General features: G+C 50.0%; 1 protein-coding gene across 1 annotated transcript in view; it reads left to right on the plus strand.

Moving 5' to 3' along the window:
* The window catches only part of grapa (GRB2 related adaptor protein a), a 176,676-nt gene that overhangs the window by 28,998 nt on the left and 127,330 nt on the right, over window positions 1-20,348 (plus strand). The window contains 1 exon segment of the mRNA XM_084328763.1: window positions 9,883-9,980. Coding sequence (XP_084184889.1) covers window positions 9,883-9,980 — 98 coding nt within the window.

Here is a 20,348-nt window from a genome sequence, read left to right on the forward strand (position 1 = left end):
GCCTACACTGCGGAGAAGCTAAATAAACGATTACAAGATCTGGAAGATTTGATAGAAGAAGAAGAGGGAGAAGAGGAGAACCAAGCCCGACGACAGCACAGTACTCCACCGGACCAGGAGGTCCCATACAGTCCAGGCTATACCCCCGCGGCGCTGCGCTACAGACCCCCGACTCTATTTACGGGTGAGCACGACGCACGACCAGCCCCGAGGAACAGTACCTGGACCAGCGGGCCATGGTACCCTGCCAGTACCGGCCCACAGCGAGGCGCAGGAGGGGACTCGCCCAGGAGGTCTCTCCCCCAACGCTCGCCGATGTATTCGCCATCCACGGCGTCATACAATGCCACGCCATCAATCCCAGACTTCGTCTATGAGAGTCGAGCACAGTACACGGAGCTCCGGATGTGCTTAGAGACAATGCTGGCGGATGTCATTGATGAACGCCACAAGTATGCAATATTATTGAAGCACCTGAAAGTACAGCGAGCACACAATATAGCGCTAGCCTATGCTACCTCCTCGACCCCATACACAGCGGCCCTTGCAGCGCTGGATCAAAGATATGGACGTATATGGGATTACGTAATCCAGGAGATAAGGCATATTGACCGCCTACCCCCAGCCACAGACAATCGCTCACTAGATGACCTGTCAATCAAAGTGCAGTCCCTGGTGGGGATGCTGGGAGCTCAACGGGAGAAGGGCAGGCATGAGCTGTACGCCAACTCTAACGTTGAGAGGATTTTGGAGAAGCTGCCACCCGCAAGACAGGAGCGCTTTCAGCGGCAGAGGGACTACCGAGATCCCGACGGCCCCGAGCCATCCCTCCTTGATCTGGCCGACTTCCTGGCGAGAGAGGTCAGCAGCTTACGACTGGACACCTTCGGGCGGAGCACGCCAAGCTCCAGAGAGGGACCCAGGACAATAAATGATGGAAGAAGATCAGTGACTGTCATGCACCAATCAGAGTCAGTACCGAGCAGTAAGAGTCACAGCACCCCCTCGAGGAAGGAGAAGTGGAAGATAGCGTGTCCCTACTGTGAGAAAGAACACTGGCTGTCACAATGTGACACATTCACAAAGATGAATGCAGAAGAAGTGAGCCAATGGATAAAGTCCAACCGGCGCTGTTATCGATGTGCGCGGCCCCACATGGCAGCCGAATGCCGCCTAAAGAAAAGGTGCAGCCGGTGCGATGGAGCCCATCTAGATATACTACACGATAGTAACGGAAGACGGCCTACACCTGCACCACGGAGCGGCACCAAGGCAAGTGTCATGTACATTGACCCCGCCAGCAGCAACGGAGCTCAAGTGCTCTTAAAGGTAGTCCGTGTGACATTGAGCTACCAGGATAAAGTCATGGACACTTACGCCGTCCTTGATGACGGGTCAGAGAAGACCCTTCTGCTCGCCTCCGCTGCGACTCAACTGGGACTGCGGGGGAGCAAGAACGAAATGACGATTCGGACAATAAGAAGAGATTTGAAGACGATAAAGGGCGAGAATGTCTCCTTCACTATCGCAGCCAACGGGCAGCCAGAGCGACAGTACAAGATCACAAATGCTTTCACCAGCCAAGAAATAGGACTCTCGCAGTACACCTACCCTGTCACCAAGCTGATGGATAAATATGTGCACCTGCGCCAATTACCTATCCCGCTCATAAACGGCGCTACCCCGACCCTGTTGATAGGCTCCGACCATGCAGAACTCATAGTCCCTATTGACCGGGTCCACACCGGTCCCCGAGGCTGTCCTGCAGCCGTCGAGACCCGCTTAGGATGGACATTACAAGGCCCCCTCGCTAAATCTCTCAACCGAACCGCAGCCACTAGCTGCTTCCACTCCCGAACGACAGAAGAAGACACCACTCTCCTGCAGCATGTCGAGAGGCTATGGACCCTAGAGACAATGCCCTTTAAGAACGAAAAGAAAGACATTCGCTCTAAAGAAGACATTTACGCCATCCACCTACTCGAGCAGGGGACAAAGAGAGTCACAGTCGGCGGAGTGATGAGATACGCAACTCCACTCCTGAGGAGAGAGGGAATGCCCCCCTTTCATGCAAAGAAAGACGCCACGGAGCGCTATCTACTGAACACAGAGCGGCGCCTAGCCAAAGACCCCGTTCAACAGAGTGTGTACCGAGCTGAGATTGAGAAGCTAATCACAGCGGGACACGTAACAAAGATTGACATTAAAGAGGCCGATCAGACGACCGAATCATGGTACGTGCCGCATCACAAGGTCCATCACAATGGCAAGGATCGCATTGTGTTTAACTGCAGCTACCAGATCGGATCCCAAAATCTGAATAAAGAGCTTTTGCCCGGCCCCACACTCGGCCCCTCCCTACTAGGCGTGCTACTGCGCTTCCGCCAGGACAAGGTGGCTATAAGCGGGGATATCAAAGGGATGTTCTTGCAAGTGAGACTAGTAGAGGAGGACAAGCCTCTGCTACGGTTCCTATGGAGAGAGAAGATCGGAGATGAGAACCCATCCATCTACCAGTGGGAAGTACTCCCCTTCGGAACCACATGCAGCCCGTGCTGTGCTACATTTGCACTACAGAAACACGTCACAGAGGACCCAGCAGCAGGTGAAGAGGTCCAACACAGTGTGAAGAACAGTTTCTACGTAGACAACTGTCTACAAAGCGTCTCGACTCAAGAAGAAGCCGAGGCTCTCCTAATCAAGTTACGCGCCTCCCTAATCAAAGGAGGCTTTGATCTCAGGCAGTGGGCCAGCAGTGACCCGCACGTATTGCGCAGCCTCTCCTCCGCAGACAAGGCTGCCAGCAGCGAGACCAGGATGGCGACAATCCCAGGAGAAGCCCAAGAAATGACACTAGGATTAGTCTGGCGCTTCAAAACAGACTCGCTCCACTATAGACACAAACCCTTGGCTCCAGAGCAAGGAAGGTCGGCGGCGATACCGACCACCAGACGGAGTGTGTACAGAACACTCGCCAGACAATATGACCCGCTGGGATGTATTCTACCTTACACCACCAGGGCAAAGATGATTGTACGAGCACTATGGGACAAGGACCAGGGCTGGGACGACCCAATACCCGCACACCTTGCCTCAACATGGAGAGAGTGGGAGACGGAACTCCGCTCACTCCCAGGTGTCAACATACGCCGCAGCTACTTCCCATCCACAGTGAGGCCAGAGACATGCGAGATTGAGCTACACGTCTTCAGCGATGCCTCCGAAGTAGCCTACGGATCGGTTGCTTATTTGCGTGCCCAAGAGATGGGAGGAGAGATACACACTGCTTTCATACTGGCCCGCTCAAGGATAGCCCCACGTAAGCAACAATCTATCCCACGTCTAGAGCTCTGCGCAGCCCTCGCAGGAGCGCATCTAGCCACGTTAATCCAACGTGAACTCACCATTCCGGTGCATAGAACAATCTTGTGTTCAGATTCCACGACAGTACTCACATGGATTAAGTCTGATTCATGCAGATACAAAGTCTTCGTGGGAGTCAGAGTCACCGAGATTCAGGAACTAACAGAAGAAGCAAGCTGGAGATATGTGGATACCAAACACAACCCAGCTGACGTCATCACCCGGGGAATGTCCCTGGATGACCTAACCCGTCACAACATCTACAGTGACGGACCAGCATTCCTCCAGCTCCCGGAAGGAGATTGGCCTACGCCCACCCCGAGGGAAGCAAGTAACGAGGAGGCTGAGAACAAGAAGCCTATGTTCTGTGGACTGAGCACTGTCGCCTCCACAGACCCCAGCATGGATGATTGCATTACCCTAGAGAGTGCGCAACAGAGAACATTCCTGCGGCACCACCCAGAGATTCAGTCCACCACTGACATGTCAGCAGCTGACTGCGAAGAGGCAGAACTTCTTCTACTACAACGAGCCCAGAGATACTCGTTCCCCGATGAGCTAGACTGTCTACAGGGAGGAAACCCCGTCCCATCAGACAGCAGACTGATTCACCTGGCACCAGAGAGTGACGCACATAATCTCATCAGAGTGGGTGGTCGCCTGCGGAGAGCCCCCGATCTACCAGATGACATTAAGCACCCGATCGTCTTGAACAGCCGACACAAGGTCACAGAGCTGATCATAAAGAAATACGACGAGGATGTGCACCACGCAGGAGCAGAGAGAGTCTTCGCGGAGATCAGACGTCGTTATTGGATATTGCAAGGGAGAGAAGCAGTACGGCGCTTCCAGCGAACCTGTCTAGACTGCCGTAAGTGGCGCGCGCAGCCCAGCATACCACGGATGGCTGACCTACCCCCCTGTCGCCTCCGAATCGGCGACAAGCCATTCCACTCCACAGGCATGGACTGTTTTGGCCCGTTGTATATGAAGAGAGGAAGAGGCACCGAGAAGCGGTGGGGTATTGTATTCAAATGCATGACCACCAGAGCGATACATATCGAGCTCCTTCCGACCATGAGCACAGACTCATTCCTTATGGCCTTCCGGAGATTCATGTCACGGAAAGGAAAACCGTCTACATTGTTGTCTGATCACGGGACCAACTTCAAAGGCGGAGAAAGAGAGCTGAGAGAGAGCTTCCAAGCTATGGGCCCAGAACTTAAGACCCACCTCGCTCCAGCCCAGATTGACTTCCAGTTTAATCCCCCGAACGCACCCCACTTCGGTGGAACTTGGGAACGAGAAGTACGTTCTATAAAGACAGCCCTGTATGCCGTACTCGGAGCCCAGACTGTGGCAGAGGAAGTCCTAATGACAGTCCTCACGGAGATCGAGGGAGTATTGAACTCAAAGCCCCTCGGTTACGTCTCCAGTGATGTAGCAGATGTCGACCCAGTCACCCCCAACACACTCCTAATGGTGCGGCTGGACCCCGCGCTACCCCAGACAATGTACAGGCCCGAAGAAGCGAACGGCCGAAGAATGTGGAGGTACAGCCAAGTACTAGCTGACAAGTTTTGGAGCAGCTTCCTACTTCACTACCTACCGTCTCTACAGACCCGCCAGAAGTGGGTAAAAGAGAGAGACAATTTGACAGAAGGAACAGTCGTCATGATTATTGATCAGTCACTACCCAGAGCTATGTGGCCGGCTGGCCGCGTAAGCAAAGTGATCACCGGTGCCGATGGCAAGGTCCGAGCAGCTGAAGTACTCGTCCAAGGGCGCACCTACACACGTCCCGTGGCGAGGCTCATAGAACTGCCGAGACTCCCAGATACTATCGATGATGACCATGACCCTATGACTTTGTGAGTTGACTGACCCTTACAGCGGACCTTGAGTGGAAGACAGTGCGGTTAATCTGTCTCTGCTTAGCTAATTAGGTGGGACTAATTAGGGGGCGGCTGTTGTGAAGGATCAGATTAAACCGAATATGTATATTTATATATATATATATATTTAATTGTATTTGTATATCGTTTGATATCCCCTGTATATTCCTTGTACAATATGCATTGAATATCCCCGTTTCTACTAAACAGCCCATAATAGTTTCATTCTACCATTGGACGAGAACCTGGCGCCAGGTTGCCATACCCCTAGGTCCAAGTTCAATCGTGCCGCCTAACATGTCAAGGCAACCCCCGGTTCCGCGCAGTAATATGCCGGGCGAAATACGAATGGTACTATTTGTTCATAGCGCATATATATATGGCGCTCGTAAAGTAGAACTTTCTTTTAGTCCAGTTCTTTACCCTCCAACAGAGTGACAGACGCAAAAGCCTCCCCACGAAGCACGTGCGGTGTAGTAGGGCCTACTTGGCCCAGAATAGGCATTGAGATATCGTGTAGATTAATAGTTGAATGGTCATAGTTTGGCACCATACCGTCGAGTTGGACGTATTCTATTAAGCTAATAATAGTCTATTTATGTATGGTGCATCGTTCGGTTCGAGTTCTACAGTTATCAGTACCCCCATCGTTCCTGACGTTATCTGGACGCTTATCCAGGCTGGTCAGACCCCTAGTGGTGATTGCATCCGAGGAGCTCCGGGTCAAGAGCGACTGGACCTGTATATTGGATTACTCTACCCGACGACGGCGAGCCTTCCACGGCTCTTGGATTATGCTTTATGTGCTTTGATTATTCCATGGATAAAGGCCAACACTGTCGAGTGTTGGAATTACCCCCCGGAGAGGACTACAGGTGAGGCGGCGCTCTACACGTGAGGTCGCACCACGTCTCTCCGTTGTGGACCGGCAGATACTGTTCCACAGAGGGTCCAGCTGTGTTCGTCTACGGCCCCAGGTTCTGTGGGCACTGGGTCTAAGACTTTGGATTCTCCCAAGACACCGTCGGCCAGATGGGATACCGCCAGCGACTTCTCTAACCCCCCCCCTCCTACTGTCTTACAACCAGCGGGACCCCCCCCCCCCCCCCTTAGTGTATCCAGCTATAATTATTTAAGTACTATCGCTATCGTTTCCTAAATATTCCAGGTTGTATACTTACTCCCTGCGCAACCAGAGATTGGACATTCAATGTTGATTTACCTACGAATACTCATTTGCCATAAAAGTGCATACTTAACATTTCAAATCATAAATGTAATTAAGTGAATATTGTGTACACCCTTTGCTGTATTAAATATTCGATTTGGTCCATTTGTGTTGGTTCGTTTCATCAGGTGGGAAAGTGTTCATCATACTTATATCTTGTACTGGGTGGCCAGAAGTTAAAGTACATGAGGTAGTGGTATTAAATATCATATCTAACAATACAGTCAGGGAATTGTACCCCTCAGCTACATATATCATGTACTGGATGGCCAGAAGTTAAAGTACAAGAGGTAGTGGTTTAATAATACCATACTTATCAATCAGTGGGTCCTGGACTTCCTGACGGGCAGACCCCAGGTGGTAAGAGCCGGCAACTGCACCTCCTCATCCATCACGCTCAACATAGGGGCCCCCCAGGGCTGTGTTCTGAGCCCCCTCCTCTACTCCCTGTACACACATGACTGCGTAGCACAGCGGAACAACAACACCATCATCAAATTTGCTGATGACACAGTAGTGGTGGGCCTGATCTCTGCCAACGACGAAAGGGCCTACCTGGAAGAGGTAGAGAACCTGTCACAGTGGTGTCAGGAGAACTGCCTCTCCCTGAACGTCAGCAAAACAAAAGAGATGATTGTGGACTTCAGGAGGTCGGGGGTCAAGGACTACAGCCCCCTCAGCATCGACGGGGCACCAGTTGAGAGAGTGAACAGTTTCAAGTACCTCGGAGCCCACATATCCGAGGACTTGACATGGACCACACACATTGACAGTGTTGTGAAGAAGGCACGACAACGCCTCTACTTCCTCAGGCGCCTAAGGAAGTTCCAAGTCAGTCAGAAGATCCTTAGGAACTTCTACTCATGTACAATAGAGAGCATCCTGACCGGCAACATCACCTCCTGGTTTGGGAATAGCACTGCACAAGACCGTAGCAGACTACAAAGAGTGACACGTTCAGCCGAACGCACAATTAGAGGGGGGCTTCCCACCCTCCAGAACATTTACAACAAGCGGTGCAAGGGGAAGGCTAAGAGAATTATTAAGGACTCGAGCCACCCGAACAACTGCCTCTTTGAACTGCTGCCGTCAGGCAAGCGATACCGGAGTCTTATGGCGAGCACAGAAAGACTCAGAAGGAGCTTCTATCCCCAGGCCATCAGGCTGCTAAACGAACAATAATCGCTAAACGAACAATAATCACTATGCAACAACCATCAAATGCACACAGCACACACACCCACAAGCACACACACACTCACTCAAACAAACAACACACTGCAGCACCCACTCTCCACACTTTAGATCACACAAACACACTTACACTTTATATTTATTGATAAAGGATTTGCACTACAACTCGTACACCTACTGTGAATTGTACCTAAACTGCACCTCGTCCATTTATGCCTTGCACTATATAGTATTGTATATTAGTACACTGCACAGTATTGTATATTGTATGGTAACTACGTCTACGAACATTGTACATATGTCTAAACTGAACACTGTGACCTCTCTTTTTTTTTCTTCTAATTTTTACTATGTTTTTATTTCATACTTATCTTGTCAGGCACAGTCTCTGGAGCGCAACAGTAAGAAGCATTTTGTACAAAAGTATTCTGTACTTCTGTATGACAACTATTAAAGAAACTTGAAAACTTGAAACTTGAATACAGTCAGGGAATTGTACCCCTCAGTTACAACTATGTTTTATTGCGGGAGGACGCAAGTGGGAATTATACCCAGCATGACTCAGCGTTCTGCCAAGTCAGGTTACTTCTGTCAAAGGCACAGCTTTCACTTACTGAATTGATATTGTTGAGATTTGAGTGCAAGGAGCACGACGACTCAGCCAGATAGAATACATTTCTCATTTAACGGCACACTCCTGGGGATTTGGGGGAGCAAAGTAATCCACAAGTAACTGAAACCAATCTGATATTTCTACTGAATTTACAGCACATTTCTGGAATGTAAATGTGGGGTAGCCTATATTCACATACTCTCTTGAGTTTGATCTAAAGATGGAAAATAATCTTCCTGGAACTTTGTTAAAGCTGTAATAACTATTTTCGGGCAGTATTTTTCACATTTGCCATCTGCCGTGAGAAGGTGTCATTGAGTCATGGTGTCCTACTCACGATGCCTCATTGAGTCAGGACTATAAATGCAAATATTGTCGTATTTATTATCATTAAAATTATTTAATTCCACGGATGTCTGTAGTATCGTCAATCCCCAATGACTTGTCCCAGAGAAAGCTGTTGAAAACACCGGCGCACACCGGTCTGTCCTACATAAATCCTACAACGAATTTACAATACAAAGACGTTCGAGAATGCCGAATAAGTACATAAATCGAGTTACGAAGGAATTCTTTGGTAACTTTTACGTATGTCCGTTCGATAATGAGGACCAGTGTTTACACAAACATTGCCAACATAAACAGACTTTTACTGCCATTATACAGCAAATACATTTAAAAACTCAGTTACCTGTTGTCTGTGTTAGTCATTGGAGCAAGAGCTCAGTCAGTCAACTAGACTAGAGAATGAACACATGTTGTCTAGTGTTAGTCCTTGTATCAAGAGCTCAGTCAGTCAAGTAGATCACTAACGTTCATGTGTGTGTGTGTGTGTCTGTGTGTGTGACTACTGTACAGATCACTAAGGTGTGTGTGTGTATGTGTTACTACTGTAAAGATCACTAAGGTGTGTGCATGTGACTACTGTACAGATCACTAAGGTGTGTGCGTGTGACTACTGTACAGATCACTAACGTGTGTGTGTGTGTGTGTCTTGTGTGTGTGTGTGACTACTGTACAGATCACTAAAGTGTGTGTGTGTGTGACTACTGTACAGATCACTAAGGTGTGTGTGTGCGACTACTGTACAGATCACTAACGTGTGTGTGTGTGACTACTGTACAGATCACTAAGGTGTGTGTGTGTGACTACTGTACAGATCACTAACATGTGTGTGTGTGTGACTACTGTACAGATCACTAAGGTGTGTGTGTGTGACTACTGTACAGATCACTAAGGTGTGTGTGTGTGTGTGACTACTGTACAGATCACTAAGGTGTGTGTGTGTGTGACTACTGTACAGATCACTAACATGTGTGTGTGTGTGTGACTACTGTACAGATCACTAACATGTGTGTGTGTGTGTGTGACTACTGTACAGATCACTAAGGTGTGTTGTGTGTGTGACTACTGTACAGATCACTAAGGTGTGTGTGTGTGTGTGTGTGTGTGTGTGTGTGTGTGTGTGTGTGTGTGTGTGTGTGTGTGTGTGTGTGTGTGTGTGTGTGTGTGTGTGTGTGTGTGTGTGTGTGTGTGTGTGTGTGTGTGTGTGTGTGTGTGTGTGTGTGTGTGTGTGTGTGTACCTACAGATCACTAACATGGAGGACGACCCTAACTGGTACACAGCTGAACTACACACCAGGAAAGGCTTTGTACCCAAGAACTACATCAACCTCAAGCCACACGCGTGAGTAACATGTGTGTGTGAGTACAGTACACGTGTGTGGGTATGCCGAGACATCATTATCTGTATCTGTATCTGTTCAACCAACAAAATTATCTCTATCTGTATTCTGATTCGGAAATGGCCGTGGTTTATACTGGAAGTTTTATTTTTGCAACAATTATTGTACAATACAAGATGGGAACAGATGTAATCAAATGAACTAATTAACATTAGATCAAAGGAAGTTAAAGTCATGTTCAAGTTCAAGTTAAAGTCATGTTAAATCCGGCAAATGTATTTTCTAACCTAATATTCATTGGAAATGTAATTGTTGTGCTTTCAAAGCATCAAATTGATTTATTATTGACATAATTAATTGTGGATATATATGTATACCTCCTCATACTGTACTTGTCATCTGTACTTGTATTGGACTCTCTCTCTCCCTCTCTCCCTCTCTCTCTCTCTCTCTCTCTCTCTCTCTCTCTCTCTCTCTCTCTCTCTCTCTCTCTCTCTCTCTCTCTCTCTCTCTCTCTCTCTCTCTCTTTATTCTTATTTCTAACTCAACTAAGTTTCATGAACTGCCTTACATAACATTAATAGTATACATTAACGTTTTTGCCTTATTATTATTATTATTATTATTTCTTTTATATAATCTGTACACAGCCTGTTGATGATTACGAGCCAAATAACCACTTTTAGTGCTATTTAGAGTGTAGAGTGTAGCAGACCCCACCTTCCCTCCCTTGCTAAATCAGGTGTGTTCTTTTTACACACACACGTGATGAATATAATAAATTTCACATGCATACCTTATGATGACAATTTAAGACAAGCTTAAGACAAGCTTTCTCTATAGGCTTTTGAAAATGTAGAGGAGATCTTGTGCATGGAGCATCCAAGATACGAGAGAAAACTCAAGAAAACGCCTGCCTTTTTATTTCTCTCATTTGACACACAACTTAAAAAATATGATTACTGATATTTCCGTGGGTCCAAACGAAGAAACAGGGCAGTCTTACAGGTAGTTCTGACTGCAGTCCTACAAGTAGTTTTAACAGCAGTTATACAAGTAGTTTTGACAGCAGTCCTACAGGTAGTTTTGACTGCAGTCCTACAGGTAGTTTTGACCGCAGTCCTAGAAGTATTTTTGACGGCAGTCCTACAGGTAGTTTTGTCAGCAGTTATACAAGTAGTTTTAACAGCAGTTATACGTAGTTTTGACAGCAGTCCTACAGGTAGTTTTGACTGCAGTCCTACAGGTAGTTCTGACAGCAGTCCTACAAGTAGTTTTAACAGCAGTTATACAAGTAGTTTTGACAGCAGTCTTACAGGTAGTTTTGACAGCAGTCCTACAGGTAGTTTTAACGTTAGGTTATGACTATAACCAAGTTCTGTTAGTTAGGGGCGACGCTTGGCATCACCTTCTGCACTATCTCGCGTACGTGCACGCGTACTGAATAAATTCCACAAATGTACCTCTAATACCAGTATTAGTCTGACCACACCCCTCATCAGCTTACCTTCATAAGCAGGTGTGTGGTCACCTGCTCTCCTCCTTCCCAAGCTTTCACCACAAGGTGAGGTCAAGGGCTGCAGCGGCCGTCTGATGCCAAGCGTCGCCCCTAACTAACAGAACTTGGTTATAGTCATAACCTAACGTTCTGTATCGTTAAGGGGCTCAGCTTGGCATCACCTTCTGCACAAGGGAGGCCAAGCGGAGCCGCTGGCTGACAAATACACCCCGCTGACAGCCCCCCACAACCATCAGAACAGGGAGGGCCGAGCCCCCCCGACCCCCCCTAATGGCGGGTAGCCCCCCTATTAGGGGCTTCACGGGAAGGCGACGGACCCGACCGTGCGAAGAGGCACTCAAGCAACTCAACGCACAGGGTGAGCAGACCGTGGCTTGACCCCACGACTACACACACGCACAACCCGCATGCCACCCGGGAACGAACGGAGGAACAACCTCGTTACCGCCCCCAGAATCACGGGGTCAAGAGCAAACCCAACCCCGTGGCAAGGCCGTAGCAGCGGAGCGCGAAGGAAGACCCAGATCCACCAAAGGACCGGGCTCCCTGGAATGGGGGCCCGGAGAAGTCCATGATGCCAGCATCAAGACCCCACCAGGGGGGCACCTAGTGACCCCGCCCCCCACATCGCCAGCGTATCCGGACAAGGGGCCCCTCAGCCGAGCGGGCCCTGTCCTCCCCAACAGCACACCGCCTGGAACACAAGCCCTGCAACAGGCAGACAGCACGGTTAAACACACAAGAGGTAACCAACGGAAGCAGGCAGCGCACCGGGGAAAGACCAGGCAACAGGCTGTCAACCCAAGCCTGGAAAAACTGCGGACAAGGCAGGCGCCAGAAAGGACAGCTGAACAGCCGTCCCGGCGGAAGGGGCGTATGCTGGCGTTGTCGCATAACCAAGCTTTCAAACAGCACGTCAGAAGTGGGATCCGTAGACCACTCGACCCCTGACAGCTGCCCACAGAAAAGCCCATACGATCGGCAGACGTCATGAACGTGCAGGGGCACCCTCAACCGGAGAACCGGGAGTTGACACTGCAGCAACACACCAGAGAACCAACCACCCAGGCATAACCCCATGCAATGGTTGGTCCCATAACCCCTCAGGAAAGAACCCCGAAACACACCTGCGGCACCGCCGCAGCCCGCGTTCCGGTTCCCAACAGGGCTATCCCGGGCCTACGGGTCAACGAGCATCACCCCGGACCGGGCCCGGTGATACGGGGAGCACAGGATCCCAAAGGAGGTTAACCCCACCCAACAGGCTCCTCAGCGCCAAAACGCAAGAAAAGAGCGTAATATGGAAGACCAGCCCCAGCACCCCGCACTCGGTATTCCCAGGAGGTCACCCAACCAAGTACCAACCAAGACCAACCCGTACAGCGGCCGAGATCCGACGAGATCGGACGCGTACAGGTCGGCACGGCCGTAAGCCATTACGACAGTGCAGAATACAACGCACCCAACAAGGGTCCCATAACGCTCAACCCTGTGACACCCGGATCGACCTAGCATTTTTCCCCCTGAAAAAACCCCAAGTCCCTCAGGGTACCAGAACAGCAGATCTGCATCCCCAGCGGACAACGGGTGCACTGATCTGGACCAGCGCGACCAGAACCAGTCCCGTGCCCTAATCACGCCGACCTGCCAACCCCAGGAGAAGGGGCAGATATGCGCGTTTGATCCCAACATAAAAAAGAAGGCGCCACCCAGACGTGTCGGTATGAACCACGTCCGGCGGCCCACCCCTAGGGCGTGAGACCCTTCCCCATATGTCCAGACCCATTCCGTCATCATCCCCTGACATGAACGGGAACCCATCGACAACACACAGGATGTCGGAAGAGGAAAAAAAACCCATCCCAATTGCTCCATAAAAACGCTGTTTTACCAAAGCAAACGAGGCGCGCCAGTCAGCAACGGCCCAAAGCACATCCTGAGCCAGCACTATGTGTGCGTTCTGACATACCCACATCAACAATAGGCCGTTTAGACCACCATATTGAATCCCCAAGACGCCCAGGGAACGACAAGAGGGGCGAGATGCAATCAACTCCATGAATGAATGAATGAAAATATTTACCCAACAGACTGCAGTACAGGAATACATACAAAAAGATAAGGGGAGGCAGACCTGACGTTAGTCTTGTTTCCATCAGGGACCCTCATTTCATATCCATCAAGACACATTCAACTCTTTATAAAATAAAGAAAAGGCATCACCCGTATGACCTAACTGCACAGCTGGGAGTAAAAACCCTGTTTTTCACATGATTCTAATCCAGTCACTCCTTTTAATCAGAGTGTAAGACCAGACTCCCCCAGAAAACACCTTCCCACATGAGACCACGGTCAAGAAAAAGATATGTAAACTGTGAGATACGTGACCAACAGACTCAAGTTTGACACATAAACGGGCGCAGCAGGCTGTAAGTCCTGCGCCCAACCTCGACATCTTTAAGACACCAGCTCATGGAAGGCGTCGCCATAGCAACAACGCTACAACGGGCGGGGAAACCCACCGGATCCTGTCATAACAGGAGTCGGTAGAATACCCCTTCCCCCCCCCCCCCCCCCCTGACTGGCTCAGCAGAAAAGATCAACAAATCCTCTAAACCAATCAAGTGGGAAAAAGGAGGGGTTTATTCGACACCCCCTCCCGAAAACACACCTTTTATCCCTACACACAGAAAACAACCGTAGCCATCTTGAAAACCTCCGGTAGAACAAAGCATAGCATAAGCTAATACAATGCCTGCTACCCACAAAGTGTAAAAAAAGGTTTACAACAAAACACAAGTCGCCTGTGCGTGAATCCCATACCCGTTGCCTATGTCATACATAGGAAGAACGCTGAACGAGAGTAATGGCTAGGCCATGAAAATGTGCGTACGAGCATTACTGCAACTAACAACACAGCGTTGTGAAAACACATATACTTAGTTAAAGCAATGGAATAACACCAGTTCTAATTGCATGTGGAGCATCAAGCTAATAGAACCTATTACCGAGTGTAAGTTGCAGACCTTACACAACTCACCCCCCAACGTAACAGGGTAGATTCATATATACACAACCCCACCATATGATTTGTATGAAGAAACACACAGTTTGTTCGGCCAAACACAGTCCCCCTTATATCGGGGAACTTTTTTTATTAATTAAAAAAGTGTAAGGCACAAAATCACAGAGGGGCCGGGAAGGGTGTAGAGGAGGGGACACAAAGGGGAAAAAGTCACTCCTAACGGCGTCTGCCACCTCGCGCCGCTCGAGTCTTGCCACCCCGGGGAGCCCCGGAGGGACGATAGGTTACAGTCTGCTGGACACGACGTTCCCTACCGTCTCCTCCGGTCTGGGATGGGCCGGCGGTGGCCGAAGCGCCGTTTCGTCCCCTGGCCCTCTTGGCAGGGCCAGCAGCGGCGGTGGAGGTAGTGGTAGCGGCGACAGAGACAGCTCGACGTCGCGGAAGCCTTCTGCCCCCACCGGCAAGGACGGGAGGCGGAAAATGGGGTTGAAGGACGGATCTCTCCTCTGCCATTTCTCTGCATGTTGAGGTCATCAATTGCAGGGCCTTCCCGAACAGGCCAGCGTCGGAGAGGGCGGCCGTCAGAAGAGGGGCTCTCTTCTTCTCTGGCACACGGGCCTGCTCCAGCCAAAGGTGACGCTGGCCCAAGGTGGCCAGGGCGCGCACTTTCCCCATGGCTATGGCCAGCACCTGGGAAAGGTGCAGAACAGCTCCCGCAGCCTGGGTGATCTGATCGCATTTTACCTCGTTCAGATCCGTGCCGCCCGTCATTATCCCCGATACAAATCTAGCCAGGTGGGCGATGTTAGACGCCGCAGCCAGCGACTGTGTACCAGCGATGAATGACTGGTCACCCCAATAAGCCAATCGCCTAGCCGACTTCCCCTCGAGGACCGGCTTGCATAGGGGTTCCCACACCATATCCGGACAGAGGAGCGCGGCCATCGGATTGTCAAGCCGAGGTACGCCCTCCCCCATACCTTTGACTAACCCCGACACCCGCGTAACTGGTACGTAGGCGGGAGTTAGTCCCATGATGTTGGACACCGCCTGACCCCGACGAACATAGGCCCCCATCGATGGGAAAAATGGGTAGACAACGTCCACCCCTCTCACTGGGGGACGCTGCCAGGGATGGCCTATGAGGTCATCAGGGACAGGTGCAGGCAATGGCAGCGGCAGCGGCACACTGTTTGCGGTGGCGGCTACCGCCATGAGCTCGGGAAACAAGGCCCGCAGTTCCCCCTGCGAACCCTCCTCCACCGACCCCGCATCCCTCGCATACAGCAGGCTGCGACTGGTCAAGGAGCCACAATCCGATGCGGCTGACAGTAGGGCATCCTGCTGATGAGGCCAAGGTGGTTCCTTGACATCCTCGAACAAGGCGCCCCATGGAGCCATTTCTCCCCCCTCCGGGGTCTCCGGAGGAGGGATACTCTCCTCCACGGGACCATCATACAAGAACCCGTCCGCCTCCTCCATGAAGTCTTCAGTTTCCATCAGAAATCCAGAGTCGGACGCGTCCTCGCTGGTCTCCAGCAATTCCCCAAACCCAGGCCGTTCGCGTCTGCACGCCACCATCTTGCGACGCGAGCGAGCAGACGCAAAAAGTTTTCGTCGCAAATCCTCCGGCTCCAAGACAATCCCCCGTTCATCAACGGGCGATTCCCCAGAACCAGAGGAACCAGAGTCGAGATCAGGCCATCGCCGGAGCGACGGCACCGAACCCTCGGCTCGTCGGTGAGGAAAACTATCCACCGGCAGTCTCCCGGGCTGGGTCGGCAACCACGAGAGTGGCAACAGCCCAGCACCGAGGCGCACGACGGAGGCGGGAATGGAGAACCGGTGGTGAAGAGTAGGTCTAGCGGGTCTACTCTCCGCGGAATACATTATGACCCAAACCTTTTCTTATACAACAAGTGAGAGAAGAAAAGGTTAAGCACAATGTAAACCAGTCACAACTCTTTTCAACTAACAACACGTCAAGTGGGGTACTACCGAGGCACTTTCCTTGTGGTGAAAGCGAGAAGGAGGAGAGCAGGTGACCACACACCTGCTTATGAAGGTAAGCTGATGAGGGGTGTGGTCAGACTAATACTGGTATTAGAGGTACATTTGTGGAATTTATTCAGTACGCGTGCACGTACGCGAGATAGTGCAGAAGGTGATGCCAAGCTGAGCCCCTTAACGATACAGAACAGCAGTTATACAAGTAGTTCTGACAGCAGTCCTACAAGTAGTTTTAACAGCAGTTATACAAGTAGTTTTGACAGCAGTCTTACAGGTAGTTTTGACTGCAGTCCTATGGTAGTTTTGACCGCAGTCCTAGAAGTATTTTTGACGGCAGTCCTACAGGTGGTTTTGTCAGCAGTCCTATGGGTAGTTTTGACAGCAGTCCTACAGGTAGTTCTGTTTCGTTATGGCTTTGCTCAGCACCAGTTGCACTGTACTTCACTTCGTGCACGAGCACTGAATAAAAAATTCCACCATGTATCTTTACATCCCAACATTCGTCTGGCCACACCCCCATCTGCTTACCTTCATAAGCAGGAGTGTGGTCACCTACTCGCCTCCTTCTTCACTTTCACCACAAGGAAGTGCCTTCGGTAGATCCCCACTTGACGAGGTTGTTAGTAGAAGAAAGTTGGAAAACAAAAGAACGGAAGATACGTTGACATCATATCTTTATTTTCTCTCTCACTATTTTCGAGAAAATACGGCGATATTGTCTTCGTTACTGGAGTGTCTGGAAGATGATGGTCATTCCGACCTTCAACAGATTTTTCGTATTAGGAGCTCACGCCGCTGACATGCTCCCCAGCTACAGTCCTCCTTGCTGCGGCTAGATGGGGTTGCCCTCCAGCCACACAGCTGGACTGTGGGAAGCACAGACTGTTGTGAGAAGCGGTTGTTTCCAGGTTGGGTACGTACTGTTTTGCTTGCGAGCTCTGGTTGTTGTTGATGCTGTGGGGGTTAGCTGACAATTTACGAAACGCCGACTTCAGGCTGGGGTCCTCTGCTCGGCTTAAACGGCGGTCGGAGGATCTTGGTCTGACGCCCATGATGGTCAATCTAGTGGGCCCCGACCAGGACCTGGTGATCCCAGGATTCTCGAGCGGATGCTTCTCTGTCCCGTGCAGGCCCCATCTTTCATATACAAATGAAAGTATACCCTAACGAGGAAATGTGGGCATAGGATCTTCTTTATCGGGAGTTCCATGCTCAAAGTCGGCTGCAGCCCGAAATGGGAACTGTGCTGGCCCCGCTGCATGTCTGGATCACCGTTGAAAACTGTGTTCTGACATTCTTTTTCTTTTCCCTCTTAGGGGAGGGACTTGGACAGCGGCCTGTCTGAAGTGTGGCTTGTTATGTCGTTGTGTACAGTTCAGGTGATAGCTGCTTAGCTTGCGTGCTAGTTGTGGACTACTGTGTTAGCCAGTCAGCTGTTAGCTGCGACGCTAGCCCGCTGTGTTACCAGGCTAGTAAACGTTAGCTTGTTGCTATCGGTCGAACGGCTGTTAGCTTAATGCTACACTGTTGAACGTTTTCTATGACTATAACATGCCTTAAACACTCTGACTACGACGTCATCTTTGACAGAAGATGTTAGTCGAACCTACACCGGAGCCCTGCCAGCGAGGACTGCGTCAAACATGGAGAAACGTAGCGGCTGGGTGGCGCAACGACGTTACCCTCGTCGTCAACACAGGTATGCTGTGTTCAACTTCGGTGCCCCGTTAGCCAGATTGCAGTTCTCTTGGCCGGCGCTCAGGGTAGGAAGGTCCCGACCGGACCTTAAACACTTCTTCTTTCCTTCCCTTCTAAATGTTTTGTAATAACGATGTTTTCCAAAACGTGTGTTGCTGCAATACATTGAGGATACGGCGCGTGTTGTGTGTGAATTGTCTTGTCACTGGTATAGCTTCTCTCTCCATAGAAATCGGGTTATTGTTTACATGTGTAAAAATGATCTGGTTAGTTGTGATGAGAACATGTGTGTTCATGTAAACGTGAACTCACAACTAAGGGGGTTATTTAACCTATAAAGCTATGCTTAGTGACATGTGATTAAGGAATGAATTCTTTTCTCAGCCTGTAATGACAATGAACAGTGTGTTCACATGTTAACAGGGTTACCTGTTCAACTTGGTCGTATCAAGGGTAAGGAAGGAGGGGTGATCCCCCCGGTTCCCTGGGGCTTCCCCACCCTCCTCTCAGACATGTTGTTTACAATATATTGTGTCACTGTGTTTGTAGGGATATGATGTAACCTTCAGATTAATTGCTGGGGTTGTGCTAACCGCTTGAGAAACTATATTTTCCTAAAGAAAAGAATGTTTGGTCACTTATCATGTGTGCTTAGCAAGGCCTGTGGCCAATACATAATCGAGGATTCTGTATTCTCTCGTTATGAAAAACAGCGTTCCTCTGTAGCAAGAGTGTACTTTTGCCATTTTTTGTTGTGATGAAGGGTTGTGTGTGTCTACAACTGGGTTAGGTTTGGCCACAGAAACACATGTGTAAGTCTGGTACCGGGGCTCTTAAAGGGGGCCCTCTCTATTCTGTGTTTTTTCCTTAGTAAAAATCAGATAGCAGGTTAGCACATGAGCTGTGTGAATCTGTTAGATACTTCATGTAGCAGACTATGACTGTGTCATGCTCTATTTGTCATTACATCGTATCATGGGTGTGGGGTCATAAAGGGGTGAACTGGTAATCCTTTCCTCCCCTTTTCTGATTGGTCAGGGGTTAAAACCTCCTGTCCTTCAAGGTTCCTGTCACGTTGCTGTTCGGCACGTTACAGGGTAAGAGGGGGGAGGGGGGGAGGGAGTTTCCTGGTCCCACGCCCTGGAAGATTGGGCGTGTGCACCGCGGAAATTCCCCCGCCATAGAGTACGTCACTGAGCGCGTCTCTGTTGGTAAGACTTCCGTGGGTTGTTCAGGTCCATGTTATGGATCTGTTTCAGGGAGTTGTCAGAGCTCCTCCTCACGAAGCTCCTCCTCGGGCCTTCTGTGAGTTCGGACTCTCCTTCCCTGTGAGGGAGCCTCCTCAGAGTTCAGAGCCTCCTCCTCAGATTGTCAAGGTGAGTAGAACTTCAAAAAGGAGTTCTGCTCTATTGTGTGTGTATTCGATTCAATTCGATTATTTATTGGTTCAGTGCCTCCTCCTCGGAGAGCCCTGAACCTGAATATTACATAGCTCAATGTTGCAATATATTCTTTTCAATCTATACAGCTTGCGTGGGAAGTCTCTCTGGGGATTTCCGTCTCCTCCCTATGGCGAGGGTGGTGGGATGTAAAAATGTAAAAAAAAAATTACCCTCAACTGCGTCACGTGGGATTCATGTCAGTCTGTGTTTCTTTCTTTTTTGGATAAAAAGAGGAAGGTACATGAAGCACGACGGCTCCGTGTCGTTCTCCCAGGCGACTTGGAGGAACAATGTTTGGTGTCTTGCTAGACTATCCATTGATGTGTTTGGGTCTCGACGCATACATAGTGCTGGCTCGGTGTGTTTCTGTTAAAAAATCACGCAGGGGGCTAAGTGCGCCTTGGTTGCTTGTTAAAACAGCGTTTTTATAGGGCAACTGGGATGGAGTTTTGTCTCTTCCGAGCGCCAGTTTACTAGGTTGTCTCGATGAATTCTCGTTCATATCTGGGGGATGTTAACGGAATAGATCAGAACATAGGTAGAGGGGTCTCACGCCCTTGGGGTGGGCCACTGAGCACGGTCCAAATGGGGACCGTCTGGGTGGCGCCCTCTTTTCATGTTTTAGATCGACACGCATACCTACCCCCTCTTCTGGAGTGGGCATATCGGCGTGGTT

This window comes from Notolepis coatsorum (assembly GCF_963971535.1).
Source record: "Notolepis coatsorum genome assembly, chromosome: 14".
NCBI lineage: Eukaryota > Metazoa > Chordata > Actinopteri > Aulopiformes > Paralepididae > Notolepis > Notolepis coatsorum.